The sequence below is a fragment of the Rhinatrema bivittatum genome, chromosome 2 (assembly GCF_901001135.1).
Source record: "Rhinatrema bivittatum chromosome 2, aRhiBiv1.1, whole genome shotgun sequence".
Lineage (NCBI taxonomy): Eukaryota > Metazoa > Chordata > Amphibia > Gymnophiona > Rhinatrematidae > Rhinatrema > Rhinatrema bivittatum.
The window spans coordinates 208,174,297-208,191,606 of NC_042616.1; the positions used below are offsets into that span (position 1 = coordinate 208,174,297).

The following is a 17,310-nucleotide window of genomic DNA, read 5'->3' on the forward strand; positions in this document are numbered from 1 at the left end:
TTTAGGGAGACCTAATAGTATTGCGTTACAGTAGTCAATTTTTGGTAGTATGGTAGCTTGCAATACCGTCCGGAAATCTTGTGGATGTAGAAGAGGTTTAATTCTTTTTAGTGTGTGAAGTTTGAAAAAACCATTTTTTATTGTAGCTGAGATGAATTTCTTTAAAGTGAAATGGTTGTCAATAATAACGCCAAGACTGCGGACTTGCTGTAGTAGGGGAAGAATTGAAGTAGGTTGGTGGGAAGTGCTGGAGGGGATATTATTGTGTGGCGAGATGATGATGAGTTCTGTTTTGGTAGTGTTTATAGCTAAGAAGTTTTCAGTGAGAAGCTTTTTTATTTCAGTTAGTGCTGATTCCCAGGTTTTCAGGGCATTAGAGAGGGAATCATTAATAGGGATAAGAATCTGTACGTCATCGGCATATATGAAGTGGTGGAGTTTTAGTTTTGCTAGGAGTCGACAGAGAGGTGCTAAGTAAATGTTAAACAGTGTTGATGATAGCGAGGAGCCTTGTGGTACACCTTGTAGCAGATTTCTTGGTTTAGATATTTGGGATCCCAACTTGACACTGTATGTCCTGTCTGTCAGAAAAGATTGGATCCAATTTAGTGCAGTGCCAGTGATGCCGATTTGAGAGAGGAGGGATAGAAGGATATTATGATTGACCGTGTCAAATGCCGAAGAGATATCAAGTAGGGCAAGGATGTATGAATGACCAGAATCAAGTGTATTTAGAATAGAGTCTGAGAGGGATACTAGCAGCGTTTCAGTACTATGGAGCTTACGAAAACCGTATTGTGACAGAAATAATAATCGGTTATTGTCTAGATAGTCCATGAGTTGTTTGTTTATCACTTTTTCTATGATTTTTGACACGAATGGGAGGTTCGAGACAGGACGATAATTGGCCGGTTCAGATGGATCCAAGTCTGGTTTTTTGAGAGTCGGCTTTATAATTGCATGCTTAAGTTGCGTAGGAAAAACGCCAGTCGATATAGATTTGTTGATGATGTTGGAGATGGGAGAGGCAATCCTCGTGGGGATGGAAAGGAGTGTTTTAGTAGGCATAATATCTATAGGGTGCAAAGCAGGTTTTATCTTTTTTAGAATGGTTTCAATTTCTGAAGTGGTTGTGATTTCAAATTTAGTGAGTGATGGTGACGAGATCATGGTGCTTCTGGGTAGAAGTGGTACCAGTGGAGCATGTGCAGTAAAGCATGCCATGATATTAGAGACCTTTTCATAAAAGTAGGTAGCTAGCTTCTCACATTTGTTTTTATCATCATTTTCTGGATTGCTGTTTGAAGGTGGGGTAATAATGTTAGCAACATATTGGAATAAAGCACGCGGGTTGAACTGATACTGATGAATTTTTGTTGTGTAGTAATTTTTCTTAGCTTCGTCTGTAGTTTTATGGTATTTATGGAGAAGGAATTTAAATTTCAGTAGATGTGTTTGATCTTGATTTCTACGCCATTTCTTTTCCAGTTTACGTAGTTCGCGTTTCATCATTCTAAGGTCTGTGTTGAACCATGGTTTTTTATCTTTTTTATCTGTGCTGATTTCTTTCGTTAGTAGTGGACAGAGACGATCAGAAATGTTGCTGGTGAGTTGATGCCAAGAGGTGCAAGCAGTATTGGCATCGGAGAGGTCTAGTTTATGGATATCTTCTGTAATGGCTTCGATGATATTGTCTATTTGGCATTTTTTTCTGTATTCAATGGTTCTTTTCTTTGCATGTGTTGCTTGGGGGTTGCAGTTAATGGAGCAGTGCGTGTCTACTCGGTAGTGGTCTGACCAAGGTATGGGTGTGCATTGAGGGTGGTCAGATTGTATGAGAGAGTTAGTAAATATAACATCCAGTGTATGTCCAGCCTTGTGTGTTGTTCCTGATACAATTTGTTTAAATCCGATAGCGTTAAGGGTCGCAAGTGTGGCATCACATGCAGGTGTGAGGGGGGATCGGTCAAAATGGAGATTAAGATCTCCGAGTATGATGGCTGGCATATTTATGTCAATGTGTTTTGTAATGTATTCCGTAAGAGTTGATGGATTCTTTTCTAGTATACCAGGGGGTGCATAAATTAAGCAAATTTGCAGGCTTTTGGATTTAGAGACCAATTTCTATCTTATGAGGTGGGGTGGTGTTTTGTAGGGAGAGGTTGAATTTCTTTTTAGCTGCTAGTAGAAGTCCCCCTCCTTTCTTCTTCGGTCTCGGTATAGAGAACAAGTCATATACATCTGATGGAAGTTGGTTTATTACTGCGACATCAGTGTTTTTGATCCAGGTCTCAGTGATAGCGCATATGTCCGGTGATTCATCGTTGAGTATGTCGTCTAATAGATTAATCTTTTTTAGTAGTGATTGCGTGTTTAGTAGAAGTATAGAAAACGTCATTAATCCTATAATTTGAGTGATGGGTGACGTCATTATTGGTATTATCTGTTATCACAACATTGCCACCCCCCTGGTCCTAACCATGTTTCAAAGTCATGAAATGGTCTTGTGATATTTATCAAAAGGCAGAATGTAAGTAGGTCACATTACCTGCACCCTATATCATACCATAAGGCTAAATTGTTACCCTCTTGAAAGTGAACCAGAATGCTGGGGAAGATTTTCTGCGCACTAATCAGCTCACTCCTGAAATTACCTTCGCTTCCGAGGTTTTTATTTTTAATGGAAAGAACCTCTGAAACTTATTTTGGATCTGGTAATAATCATGACGACTTCTAGGGCCTAATATTCCATATTTATAAAGGCCTTAGTGGGTTAAGGACCCTTGGCTTTGCTTTAGATCCTCAGCAGCTCACACCAGAGTATTAACGACCTTGACAGCTGTCCTATGTATGTCACTTTTGTTTAAACGTTTACTGGACTAGATTCTAGAATAGATTCCTTTCACTATTTCTTTAATTCAGAAATGTACCGGTATATTGGCCCTCATTTAAACAATTGTGGTTGCCAGCTTTTTAAACCATTATTTAAAACTAATTAGTGTAGTATCCATGGTGCAATTGGATACTACACTAATTATTCTAAAATAAGCCTTAATTTGCTGTTTTAAAATGTTGTCAAGAGATCCGTGGACTTGGGTGGCTGTTAATCACAGCTGTGGCAGCATCCCCAGGTCTGTCTTTTTCCCTGTCCTTCAGCTCTGGTGGAAACCAGATGTAAATGCTGGAAGTTGGGGTTGACTGCAGTGACGACTGACAGCTACCTTGACACACAGTAGGCCCTTTAGTTATTATTCAATTACTTAGACAAAAGTGGCCAATTTCAGTTGTTTGAAGAATTAATATTGTGCAGCTTTTATGGTCATGTACATCAATCTTTACAACGCTGTATACGCAATCACTTTGTGCATCTCTGGTGTCTTAAAGGCCATGACTACGATGGATGAATTTCGTGGATTAGACAGAGACATAGAAGGCTCCTCCAAACGATGGAAGAAACTGGTGGAATCAGAGTGCCCAGAAAAGGAGACATTTCCACAAGAGTGGAAAAGCAAAACTTCTTTTGAGAAGCTTATCATACTGAGAGCTCTACGTCCGGACAGAATGACATATGCTGTCAGGTATAGTTCTTTAGCTTTTGCTAAAGAGTAGTACGCAGTTTAGGAGCATATCACCATAAGGTATCTAAAACAAACTGTGGTAATGTGTGAAGATTAAAGTTCAAATCATGGCTCAAGTCCTAACTGCACAGTACATTTATAAAAATAAAAATCATTTTAGTATTTTGGGGAAAATACAAATATTTAACTTCCTTCTTATTCAGAAATGTTTTATATAAGGAATGTGACTTGCAGGCAGCAGTCAACATTTCTAGGTAATATAAAAGCAGTCTATTCTATAATAATAATAATAATGTTTATTATTTCAGTCTACATGGTTCTATGCAAGATAAAAGTTGCAAGGTTAGAAGGTTCCTTCCTCAAGAAAGTCAGCCATCTAAATTAGAGCACAAGAGCATAAGTATTTGCTGAAGGTCGTACAGCGAATGGACAGCCAAGGCAGAAATGTGTTTATGTTCCCAGTTACATCTTTGACACTTACATTAAATAAAATGGAGATTTATTTAAAATTGCTGCTTTAAAGGCAAACTTAAAAGTGTCGTAAACAATTACAGTATGTACTTTGAATTTACACAGAAATTTTGTTGAGGAAAAACTAGGCTCAAAGTATGTTGATGGCAACCGGATGGACTTTGCCAAATCATATGAAGAGAGCAGCCCAACCACCCCAGTGTTTTTCATCCTTTCCCCTGGTGTAGACCCTCTGAAAGAGATGGAATCACTCGGTAAGTCTCCAAACTACAGTCAGTACCTTAATACCAAAAAAACGTATTATGTAAGAAATAGAAATTGATAAGACATAAGAATTTGTGGACTTCTAGATCTTCATATTTTTCTCCTACATTCTATAACAAAAACTAAAAGAGATTACAGAAAGACGTAAAACTCTTAAACCTGCAGGATTGGAGAGGGTAATTTGGAACCAGCCCATGTAGGGCTAAAGTCTGAGGTACTTCCTACCCACAGACTTTAGCCTGAATTTTCAAAACAGACTTGTGCATATAAGTCTTCTTTGAAAATTTGTGTACATGCACTGACATACGTGCATGAAGTTAACACCTGCTCCCAAGCAAGTGCAGTTTTATATATGGAGATTTACTTTTATCTGCAGAATGCGCAGGTTCATTTTCAAAACATGGTTAATGTGCAAAAATCTGGGTTTTTATGCTTGTAAAATGCTTTAAATAACTGCAGTAAAAGTGATTAAATCTACAATAGATATCTTCTCTCTTTTTACATATTGGCTGTATTGGGACTATAATTAAAACACAGAATATTTTCAGTCGAGTTTATTTTATGCAGTTACAGAAAATTGCCCTACCACTGATTTTCATGTTCAATAAATATCAATTATAGAATTGCTTTCATTGATATTATTTAGGTTCCTATCACTCTCCTTTCTACCTTTCAATAGGTGAGATCCAGAAATCATCTTTCTGCATTTATTCATGGACCTTCTAAGACCAAATACATTTATGCAAGCAGTTCAGGGTAGCATTGCAGCATTAATTTGCAGATTTGTGACTAATAATCCACAGCACAATCTGAGTCAAGAATCCTTTCCCGTAATCTTGGTATTCTGCAGGAAAGATTTATTGGATCATGGGCGCAGATTATAAGAAACCGAAAGCAACCATCATTTATTATTGCAATCACCAACTCCAGTTTTTACACATTAAGTTGATAATATTATGCTAACCATAGAGCTAGAGCTTGCTTTGCTGAATACAGATTGTGTTCAGTAGGTGAGGTGCTAATGCATTCAATCTCTGACTAAAGTAAATTTTAAGTTGGCTTTAATATACAGTGCAGGATGCTAATATGAATTACATGTTTGTATGGAAATGTATAGGCATCTCCATGTAAAATAATGGTGTTTCTTTTACAAATGCAAGTATTTTTGATAGCTTCTCACTGAATCAATGAGGTATCACGTTACTCCTCAAAGAGCTTCCCAGGTTTAACACTCTAGAATAAAGAAGTCTGTTCCAAAGAAAGTACCAGTTATTTCCTCCAGTAATCTGCTCCTTTTCTTTCACAATGTGAGGAGCTTCTCCCATTAATTACAAGTTTCTATGGGATTATTTTTTCTCTCACTCCTTTTTTTTCTAGGTTTCAGAAGGACAAAGAAAGCATTAACATTTCTAGCCTGGGCACATTCCTCTGCGAAAGTCTGCTGCCTGAGGATCTGCTCATTTCCTGAGAAGGCAGCTGCATGCAATTCCCCTCCAAGTGCCTCCAGGGAAAATGTACTTTCTGTTGGAGCAGCATTAGCAGTTTTGGTCCAAGCCTCTCCATCACTCAGTGCTTAACACACCTAAACACACAGCACTTCAAAGTTCTAAGCACTTCCAGATACAAGAAGGGGTTAAATTAGCACAAGTTCAAAATGTTTGAGCTATAGAGCAAATTGTCAAGGCCTCAACACATCATCTTTAAAACAATCTGTCTAAAGTAAATCTCACATTCAGTCACCTCATGATTGAATCGGAGAAGGTTGGACATTTTATTTATTTTACTTATAACTTGGATTTATGAACTACGTTTTTGACTACATGATTCATCCAAAACAGTTTACAGCAGGATGAAATGGTGTAGCTTCCATTTCATTCTGCTATACCAGTCCAAATGAGTGGGTTTCATCACCCTACCAGCAGATAGAGGCAGAGCATACTAGGGATGTGAATCGGGCTTCGGAAGATTGAAAATATCGTCGATATTTTCAAAATCATCAGAAATTGGGGGCTCCCCTGAAACGATAGGAAAACTCCACGATATTGATCGTGAGGGTTCTCTTATCGTTTTGGAAGAGGGCGGGAAAAACGGCACACAAAAATAACCCCTAAACCCACCCCAACTCTTTAAAACTAATCCCTTTGCTTCCCCCACCCTCATGACCCCCCCCAAAAACATTTTACAGGTACCTGGTGGTCTAGTGGGGGTCCCGGGAGTGATCTCCCGCTCCCGGGCCGTCGGCTGCCATTAATCAAAATGGCGCCGATAGCCCTTTGCCCTTACCATGTGACAGGGTATCCGTGCCATTGGCCGGCCCCTGTCACATGGTAGGAGCACTGGATGGCCCGCGCCATTTTTAAAGATGGTGCCAGCCATCCAGTGCTCCCTCCATGTGACAGGGACCGGCCAATGCCACGGATACCCTGTCACATGGTAAGGGCAAATGCCATTGGCGCCATTTTTATTAGTGGCAGCTGACGGCCCGAGAGCGGGAGATCGCTCCCGGGACCCCCACTGGACCACCAGGTACCTGTAAAATGTTTTGGGGGGGGGTCGGGAGGGTGGGAGAAGCAAAGGGATTAGTTTTAAAGGGTCAGGGTGGGTTTTTTGTTTATCGGCTCGGGCGCAGCCGATAAAACCGCGATCGGGCCCGATGAAAAAAAAAAACCCACATGTGAATCGGAACCAGAATCCGAACCGATTCCAGTTCCGATTCACATCTCTAGAGCATACAGCTTTCTTTTATGACATCATCGCCACTACGTAGCTGGTGTGCAGCACAGAGAAAACCAGTACTCTCTGCTTTCAGCAGGTAGGAGGACATACTGATGGCGCAGCAGAATTTTCTCTAGGCCTGCTTCTCTTTTTCTAAAAGAAATTTGACAGTGGTGGTGATCAAGGGCCAGGCACCTGGTACACTTAGGGTAGCAAGCCTGCTCTGAGAGCTCCCAATCCCAGAGAGGACTTGGTCGAGCCCAGGAGGTTTATAGTAGCAGTAAAGGGGGGGGGGGTGGAAACTTTGAAGAGGATCCTCCTCACACAGCCTTGCTTCCTCCTCTGCTCTCAGCTGTTTGAATGCTTCTTGCACAGATTTTTTAAACAATAGTGAAAGAATTGAAGGGGGAAAGAACGAAAAGAGTGCTGCTCTCAGGCAAAAAAAGACTTGCTTGCATCAGATAAGTCCCTTTGGAGAGTCCTCATTTCTTCAGCCGACTCCAGCCTTGTCCATTCTGTACTGCATTTGGGTTGAGATACAGCTGGCTCAAGGAGAAACCTGAGCATGGCCTCTGGTTTGGAGCCTGCGGCTGAAAGTGTTCCATGAGTGCAGCTGGCTCTCTTTGCACTACAAGCATTTGAAACAGGGAGGTTCCCAGTGAGACTTCCAGGTTTTGCCAAGTTGTTAGCCGCTGCTTCTGGTGCAGTGAAGAAAAGGATTCCCTTTTTGATTCGCAGTCAAAGCGCAGGGTGGGGAAGACTTAGGATCAGCAATTTTGGTGGGAATGGTAGCCATGATGGATCAGTCTTTGGCAAGTCATCCTCTTTTCACCTCCATTCTCTGGATTTGATGGCTGGCTTTAGGGAATATCTCAGTGTTGGCTCCCATGGGAGAGAAGGTAAAAGCACTTCTCTCAGTTGGGACTTGCATTGATCAGGGGATTTTTTCCCCCAGAAATTTGTATGTTTCTGCACCCATTCTTTTGTACGATTCAGAGGCCAGGGAGAAGGGGGAAGACCTACCATGGATTTAGGACTTCAAGTCTCAGGCTGGAGATCAGGTTGCCAGTAAGTGGTTTAAATTGCCTTCAGAGGCTCCACTTTCTTTCCCTGAGAATGCACAGTTTGAGGAGTTTGAAGATCAGCTGGACTCACCAAGTGTTGTTTTCCTATAGAGAGAGGTACCCTCAGCAAAGGCGAATGACACAATTTGTTTCATAAGGATGAGAGCATGATGCTGATTAACCAGGTTGTGTGATGTGTCAGGTTGGGGAGCACATTCTGGATCAGGTGGCTCAAGGTCTCTGGTCTCAGGAAAAAGTTTCTTAACTCATTGTAAACCCGGGCAATAAGGCTAGCTGTGTATCACTTTCTTCCCTTGATAAAAGGAAAAACAGTAAGAGTGATCTCAGATAATGAACAGACAAGGAGGTACCCGAAGTCTAGGAGTATCAGAAGAAACAAATCTCTTTCCTTGGGCAGAAGAATATTTTCAATACTTGTCAGCAGAACATATTTTGGGTCAAGAAAATATTCAGCCTGGCTTTCTCAGCAGAAATCTTCTAGATCCAGGCAAATGGAAACTCAGTCAAGATGCCTTTCACCATAGTGCCCCAGTGGAGCATGCCTCACATGGATCTGATGGAAACTGACAAGAATACCCAGGTTCATCATTTTTTCAGTTGCCACAGTGAGTTTGGAGCTGAGGGAATAGACACTCTAGTTCATCCTTAGCTAGGAGAGGAGCTACTATACATATTAAGGACAATCATTTATGTAATCACCCCGATGAAGATATCTTTTTGAAACATATCCATGGCCAAGTGTATTGGATCCATCACTGTGTTAATTTAATGCTTGATTTTTTTATTTTAATATATTAATGGTTTGATATTAAATTTGTAATATTTTAAACAGTTTTAATGTATGTATATTTTATATATATGTATTTATCTTCTTGTCCTTTTGTGTACAATTCCTCCTGTTTTCATCCTTGTGTGGTTTACACACCTCTTTTTGTCTTTCTTATTATTTCTGTTGATGTACTTATCAGTTGTCAGATTCAGCACAAGAGAATGAATTGTGATGAGTATAATTTTCTTGACATAAGCTTATATTACATTCCCTGCTTGAATATGATCTAGCTGCAGGATGGAATTTTTATTTTCTTGTGAAATGGGCTTTCCAAGTGAAACTGTTATCATATTCAGAACATGTAAATGGTTTCTGATGAATGTGATTTGTTTTTCTTGGTAAGTGCTGATATCCTCTATTTAGAAAGCTTTTCCCATGTTCTGTAGCTGAGCTCTGGCTGTTCTGATTTTACATGGGGTCTCTCTTATTGCTGTATCTTTTATCATCTGGTTTTACATGAGTTCTTTCTCTCTACTGTAACTTTTATCATATTCAGGAAATCAAAATGTTGTTTCTTGAGCGTCGTTTCACTTGTACCTGTATTTCTTCTTTCTGACTGAGGGCTTTTGAGGAAAGATCACCCCCAGTTTAAAGAACCATCAAACAGGATGGGAGAACTAGGCTGTGATTGTGGAGGGGTAGAAGAAAAAAGAACTATGGAGCATGTGCTATGATAGTAGAATTCTGTATTTTTTTTTGTCTTTTTCACATTTTTGTTCTGGGTACAAAACACCCCAGTATAACAAACCAAGAAGAAAACTACTGTGGGAAGAACACCCAAAGTCTACAAAAGAGGCACCAACAACAGTTTACTGGTAAGTTGTGATGGTTGCTTTATTAAGAAAACTTTTCTCATATTCTGTGGCTGAAGTCTGACTGTTCCATTTCTTCATTTTCTGATTTCCTTTATTTTCTGGGATATGGCAGCTAGGCATGAGGCAGCAAGAAGAAACTTGTTTCTTTTGTTTTTTACAAACTGTTATTCTGGGAACAAATACCCTAGTACAGCAAAAACAGGGTGGAAGAACCTTGGGATCATTAAAGAGGGTTTAGAACAAAACAAAAAGAATTGTAAAACAGGTGGGGAGGGGAGACTCTTTTTTTTTTTTTTATAATTTTTCTTTTTTTTTCTGGCAAAAAAACCAAACACACCAGTAGAACCAAGAAACTAACAGCAAACACAAAGGCACTAAAACTTCCATACTTATATATAATGGACATAACAGGTAGGTGGAACAGTAGCAGCAAGACCTTAGTGGTGGTATAAGGGGCATGACAGGCAGGCAGAGTGGCAGCAAGGCCTTCAAGGTGCTTTTATTCCTTTTCCCACGTATATGGAATAACTGAAAACCCAAGCAAATGTAAGTTGATTTTCTAAAAGAACATCTTTTCTATCAACTGTGGCACTATCCTTGAGAGTTGAGGGCTCATGATGTCACTGAAAACACACGTTCAATGGACATGCTGGTTGGTGCCCAGGAAAGATAGTGCTGTGCCACTTTGGCTACGTCTGACCAGATGGTGGACTTGTGTGTCCAATATGCCAGTGCACCTGTGTTCCTGTCCTCAATGGATTTTGAGAGAGAGCATGTCTCAGATTTTTGTGCTGAACTCTCCTCTATCTGGGAAAGCCAAGAGTCTTTCTTGACAACTGCTTTCACTTTGGCCTGTGCCAGGAAAGATGGCTGTTTTGTGGACAATGTGACTTTTGTATATTTTGGTGAGGAAGAAAGTGCTAACTTTCAGGGTGCTGCTCCTGCTTGCACTACTCTCTGAGGTAACCACTTTTTCCTCCTGTGCTACATTCCTATTCTGCCCATGCCTCTGGCATTCTTACTGACAGACTTTCTGTTGATGCACCTCCTTAATGGGGGACTGGAGGGCAAGATTCTCTTTCTCCCAGGGATCACGTAGTGTAGGGGATCAAGTATATGTAGTTTTTAGTCATAGGTTTCAGCCTTTCTTGCACCTGATGCTGTAAGGAGTCCACAAACTGCAACACTTCTGCTTCTATTCTCTTATCCTGATGGAAGCCCTCCAGCCTTTCCTCCAGAAAATGTACTATATTGATGATATAACCCAAACTTGCACTTCTGAAACTCATGTCATCTGTGGCATCTTTGAAGGACTTCCTAATTATCTGCCTCATGACTTCCCAGTTATGATGCCCCAGGGAGCAATTCATACCTGTCCATTATTTCCTGAGGCAGGACTTGCAGGAGTGGCTGCTGCTCCACAAATCCCTGCATCATCATGTAGGTAGAATTCCAACGGGTGCCAGTATCAACAATGAGATGTTTGTGAGGCATCCTGAATTCCTCCTGCTTTTCAAGGAGAAGATGCCCTATCTTCAGACTTCTATGGAGGTGCCCTTCTATTTTCCTGTGCTTCTCTAATAGCTCCAGTCAAGTATTCATTCCTGTGGTCCTTAGACTCCTGCCCCAGGGCAGCCTTCACTGCCAGGTGCAGAGTGTGTGCAAAACATCAGATAACCTGAAAGCCTCCATTGTATATTGCCTTAACCACACTTTGACCATTGTATGTGACAAAGAGCCCTGCCTGAAGATTCCTGGCTCTCTGGCCTAGCTGCCAATCCTCCAGCATCTCTCTTATAGTTGATAGAATATTGCCTGAGGTATGGGATTCATTCATTGTTTGGGTGTGCAGCAAAGTCTACCTACACCCTGATGCTCTATCCCTGCTAGAGCTGCTGCTTGCCCCTGCTTTCACCAGGTCCCACCAGTGTGCCATAAGGGAGAGAGAAGAGTGCATAGCATTCATGGAGATCCAGATGTTGCTGGTGAAATGCAGGCTACTCTCCTTTGCCTTATCCGGTAGTGCCTGGATTCGACTACAGCACTGGTTGTACAGGCTGAGTATGTCCTTCCTATCAAACGTGGTACTGGCTGGGACTTTGTAATTTGATGCTAACACCTGCAACAGATACTTAAAGCCCACATTCTCTGCTACCTGCATGGGATGGTCATCTAGGGCAAACATTTCCCCAGTGATCCTCGTGATAACTGTTGATGCTGCCTGCCTCCTATCTTGGGACAGTCTTACTGAATACCACCCCATTTCCTCCATGGAGGGTTATCTCTTCTGATGCAAGGCAGATGGCTACTGGCCTGGTGCCTGACTACTGGAAGGGGCTGAAGATGTGAGATCAGCTTGGGGAACATGCTTATCCTTTTCATCTACTTTCCTCTGACTGGAAGAAGAGGGGGCTATTGACTAGTACTACTACCCTCCCCAGATGCCAGTGCTAGCAAATGCTGTAGATGATTCAGCATGCCAGCATTTGTAAGATGTTCCACTTGCTTGCCTTGGCTGATACCTTTTCATAGTAAATGCACTGAGTCAAACGCATATCCTGCTTGACTTTGCAGTGCCTCCAGATCATGGATTTCTTTCCTGATCCCTTATATACATTCTTGGGGGTGAATGCTGGCATTGGAGTTGAGGTAGAGGGTGGACCCTGAGAAACAATGCCAGAGGCATCAGTCATGTTCTTTACCTGCGCTGCTTGCTTTTCCTCATCATCATCATCATCACTAGTTTCCTCTATCTCTTCCATTGCTGAGGTGGAGGCTAAAATAATAGAAAGTAATCCTCCAAAGCTTTCTTCAGCTAATAGCTGTCTAATTTCTTCTTCAGGGAATCCTATACAAGAAGATTTTTCTTCAGAATCAGATGCAACTAGAGCCGTTGCTGCCTCAACAGTGCTAAGTAAAAAAGAGCATGCTGATGGAGTTCGGTCCTGAACGTCTGCCCTGCTACTGTATGCCATCCTTTCCCTCACCTCCAAAGCAACAGGAAGAGAAAAAGGTGGTGGCACTGCCACATCCTCTCCAAATTTGTTTCTTCTGCCTGCCTCTCCTCCTATTGTGGATCTGAAAAACTCCCTTTTCAATTTAAGTGCAGGAATCCCTGTCTTAGTGCCTCCTCTGCCAACAATGTTTTTCCCTCAGCTTCTGCCCTTCCCTGACATGATGGAACTTGTCACTGCCTACTGGGGATATGTATAATAACAGGATGGTATTCTTATTAGTTGTACTATAACTGTATGTACACCACCTACTGTACCACTCTGTAAGTTTATAGAACTATGCATGCAAAGACAATACAGTGTCTTGCTGTGCATGTACTAGTGATCAAATGAGACTGTTCTGCTCACAGGCTGCACAAAACAAATGCTGGCAGCCTGCCTGGTATGCTGCTTGATGCAGTCTGTGCACTGCAGTGCTCATCTCACTGGTCTGGACTAGACTGGTGCTGTAGTGCCCACCCAGTGAGGGGGGGAAAAAACTGTTTTGGCACAACTGGTCTGCTGTGACTCTCCCAACTCTCTCCCACCCACACCCAAACCCTGCCTGCACCCTCCCCCAGGGGAGAAAAAAATCAGCAGCAAAGTGCCACTGATAGCTGCCTGGCACTGCTTTCCTTTTTCAATGGGTGAAACCACTGCAGCAATATTGTAGCAGCATAAGAACATAAGATATGCCATACTGGGTCGACCAAGGGTCCATCAAGCCTAGTATTCAACAGTGGCCAATTCAATTCACAAGTACCTGGCAAGTACCCAAGCAAAAAAGCAAACAGAATATTATGAATTATTAAGAAGAGATTGGCAAATAAAACAATGGATGTCATAATGTTTCTGTATTGCTCCATGGTGAGACCGCATCTTGAATACTGTGTGCAATTCTGGCAGCTGCATCTTAAAAAAGATATAGTTGCACTGGAGAAAGCACAGAGAAAGGCAACTAAAATAAGGGGCATGGAACGGCTCCTCTATGAGGAAAGGCTAAGGAAGTTAGGGCTGTTCAGTTTGGAGAAGAGACGACTGGGGGGGGGGGGGATATGATAGAGGTCTACAAAATCATGAAATGACTTGAACAAGTTAATGTAAATCAGTTATTTACTCTCACAGATAATAGAAGGACTAGGGGACACTCCATGAATTAGCAAGTAGCTCATTTAAAACCGAAGAAAATTCTTTTACTCAGCACATAGTTAAGCTCTGCAATTCATTGCCAGAGGATGTGGTTACAGCAGTTAGTGTAACTGGGTTTAAAAAAAAGGTTTAGAAGAAAAATTCATAAACTGCTATTGATTAATAAGTAATAGTAGCAGTCAAAAACGTTGTTTCTAAAGTTGAATGTGAATTTTAAAGTTTTGATCAAACACTCTGTGATAGCAAAGACCAATATACAGCCTCCTTCCAGAACAAAGTCTCAGAAGAAATGTTCAGTATGCCTCACACATGCTCAAACTCCAGGATTAGTCACTGGATCTAGAGAGTAGCAATAGTCTGGAATAGAAAAATGCTTCACTCTGGTCTGTTGCTTCTGTAGTCTCCTTGCTTACAAGTCCTGCCCAGTGCTGACTATTCTATGTCAATGCTACGAGGTCACACAACTCACAGGGAAGGGCTGGTTGCTATGCTTACAGGGAAGGGCTTGCTGGCTGATTTAATTACTTACAATTATTCCCTGGCATTGCACCTGTTCCGCAGTCCCCATTGACTTCTATAGCCAATAAATATGAATGGGGGATGAAACAAATATGTTTCATTTGTGGAATGGCCCCCATTTGTTTCAGGACACCCATGAATGAAACAAATGGGACCTATTCATTTTGGATGTCAGTTGTTTTAAATTAATGCACATTCCTTTACATCACTTTAAGCTACTCCTTTTATTGCACTGAGGACAGAACTCTCCAGACTCTCACCATCCTGGAAAAAACGTTCTCTTTATACTCATGGGAAGAACTGTACTGTCTCCTCCATTTGTCCTTAAAAATACAATCTTCCTACACCACATAATAGGCAGCCACACTTAGGCAAAAACCTGAGAGGTGTACTGGAATATACCAATCCCTCATTTAGGGAATAGGACGTAAATAATGCAAAGTGCTACCTCAGGACCTCCGTATTCTGTCTGAGTTCTCAATTCCCATTTCCATCTAAACCCATTTTATTTCAAGATGCCTCACTTTAAAGTTATTGCCTCTATCAAGGAAGCATCCTTCAGATTTCAGTCTCCAGCAGTGTGAATATGTGTAAAATACCTTTAAAAATGTTGATACCAAACTTGTGATTGCTTTTTAAGAAAGGTAATATAATTTTGCATTCACATTATCCATCTGTAGCTGTGCATTCAGTTCATTTCAGGACTAGCTTTATATACAGGAACAAACAGTTGGAAGAAGTATTAGAACCAGCAGGGGGAATGGAGCCTTGTGTGTCCGGAAGGAGAAGGATCCTCCCTTCACCAGATATTGGACAAGTGCAAGGATACCCTTCTCTTCTCTTCCCCCTCCAATGGAGGGCATCGGTGGCATCCTTTTGAAATGATGGTGGTGTCCCCCACTGCACTGGTGCTTTCTGATGTCAAACCAGTTGCATGACCATAAAGCTGCCCATGGTAGTAAATGGTTGCTTTTGGAAAACATTTCTAAGATCTTGAACCCAAGTCTTGATAAATGCTTTAGGGTGGCACGTGATAGGCCACCACAACCCTTCAGTCTATGAAAATACCTTCAGAAAATAGAAATTGCAGATAAGTAATCTCCCTATTCATGAGTGTCCATAGAAATATGAAACTTTTTAGCAGTCTGTAATCTATGTGTAAATTATATATATGCATGAATGGCGTTTATGCCTTTTTATAAACTTTTGTGCTAACTTACATGATATAAGTTCATTGTTCTGAAAACTGGCACACAGTGTGTCCTTCCAATCTGTGTCATTTTTCCATGAGTTTTTTTTTTTGTCCTCCTTTGGGCTTCCAGCTCAGTTGAAACCAGCCTCTATTGGGATACAGTGTCAACTACCCAGGGAGTTTTCCTCTTCTATATGCATGCCACCCCTCCCTCAACCACAGCTCAGCCATTACAGTAACAGTTTTTGGCCAGGGGACTAACGTGGACCCTAGGTCTGGCCACTAAGTGTTACAGAAGAGTGGGACTTCCATCCCCAAGGGCTATGAACACTGCCTTGGCAGCTACCTCCACCCCTGCCAGCCCAAGGAACTGGGGACTCGAATCCATGTCCTCTGCATAAGAACATAAGAAATTGCCATGCTGGGTCAGACCAAGGGTCCACCAAGCCCAGCATCCTGTTTCCAACAGAGGCCAAACCAGGCCACAAGAACCTGGCAAGTACCCAAACACCAAGAAGATCCCATGCTGCTGACAGACCATGGCAGTATATAGCACTGGCCTTCTTCACCAAATCTGACTTAATGATTTTTGAGAAACACTAACACAATAAAAGTTTATTTCAACTGAAAACGTCATCTCATGTGCTATACAAATAATGTTTTTGTTTCACACCAATTTCTTACAAGATTGGAAGGTAGTCCAGTATTTTCTTTATTTTCTCCAAAGTTCTAGATTTTATAACATTTTAGAAATGTGGGTGGACAAATCCATACATTTCCTGCATCAGTTTAATGTTCTTAGTGAAATGATATCATCATTCACATAGCTAGTTATACCCATGAGCATCCTTTCCACATAGACAGTAAGGAGCTAGCTGTCCTTGCTGTAGTGGCTGTTAAAGTTGAAGAACCCAGATGAAGCCTTGGATTTTCAGCTTCTGACAGGGATATCTTGACTTTCTGTAGTTAGCAGAGTAACCATATTCATATATATATATATTCGTAGCAACATGGGAACACCATGGAGACAGGTACAAAATTTATATTAACTAGCAGAAAAGCCCATCATTAAATGATGGGGAAGCCTAGCTAATGGGGTGTACACTCTGTGCCCTGTTCACTCCTCACCTCCTTTCCTATGCACACATTTCATGCCACAGAAGGTATGATTTGAGACACACACCCCCCTTCCCCAACTGCATCTACATTACCACTTGGAGTTGTGTGGTTCACTGGGCTGCACTGCTGGGCGATGTCTGTGGAGTGGACTTTGGGGGTGGGGGCTTGGATGTGTGTGATTGAGTGAGTAGGAGGCTTGAAGTAACGTTTAGGACCTTCAGCTCCTCCTGCAAGGACAGAAAGAGTTAAGTAATGCCTTGGCTTTTGATGATGATGTATTTAACCATTTTTGTATTTTACCATAATCAATAAAAGTGTTCAAGGCAGATCACAAACAGGGCAACAAAGTACAATAAAATTCAAATACAAACATATGTAACAGGACAAATAAAACTGGTGTCAAACAATAGTCTGAATTATAACTGAGCTGAGGAAAACTATTCTTTGACATCACAAATTCAAAAGAGTGGATAAAATAGCTTCAAACAATTTTCTGGCTTCCAGAGGCAGAAAGTTCCAAAGAGTATGTCCGGCCACAGAGAAAGCATGTGTAAGAGTCTCCTGTCATCATGCTGAAATGA

The 17,310-nt window shown here is 41.4% G+C and overlaps 1 protein-coding gene across 1 annotated transcript in view; it reads left to right on the forward strand.

Annotated features, from left to right (window-relative positions):
- The window catches only part of DNAH11 (dynein axonemal heavy chain 11), a 725,796-nt gene that overhangs the window by 633,872 nt on the left and 74,614 nt on the right, over positions 1-17,310 (forward strand). Inside the window, exons 71-72 of the mRNA XM_029589065.1 lie at positions 3,385-3,578; positions 4,155-4,303. Coding sequence (XP_029444925.1) covers positions 3,385-3,578; positions 4,155-4,303 — 343 coding nt within the window. The remainder of the gene's footprint in view (positions 1-3,384; positions 3,579-4,154; positions 4,304-17,310) is intronic.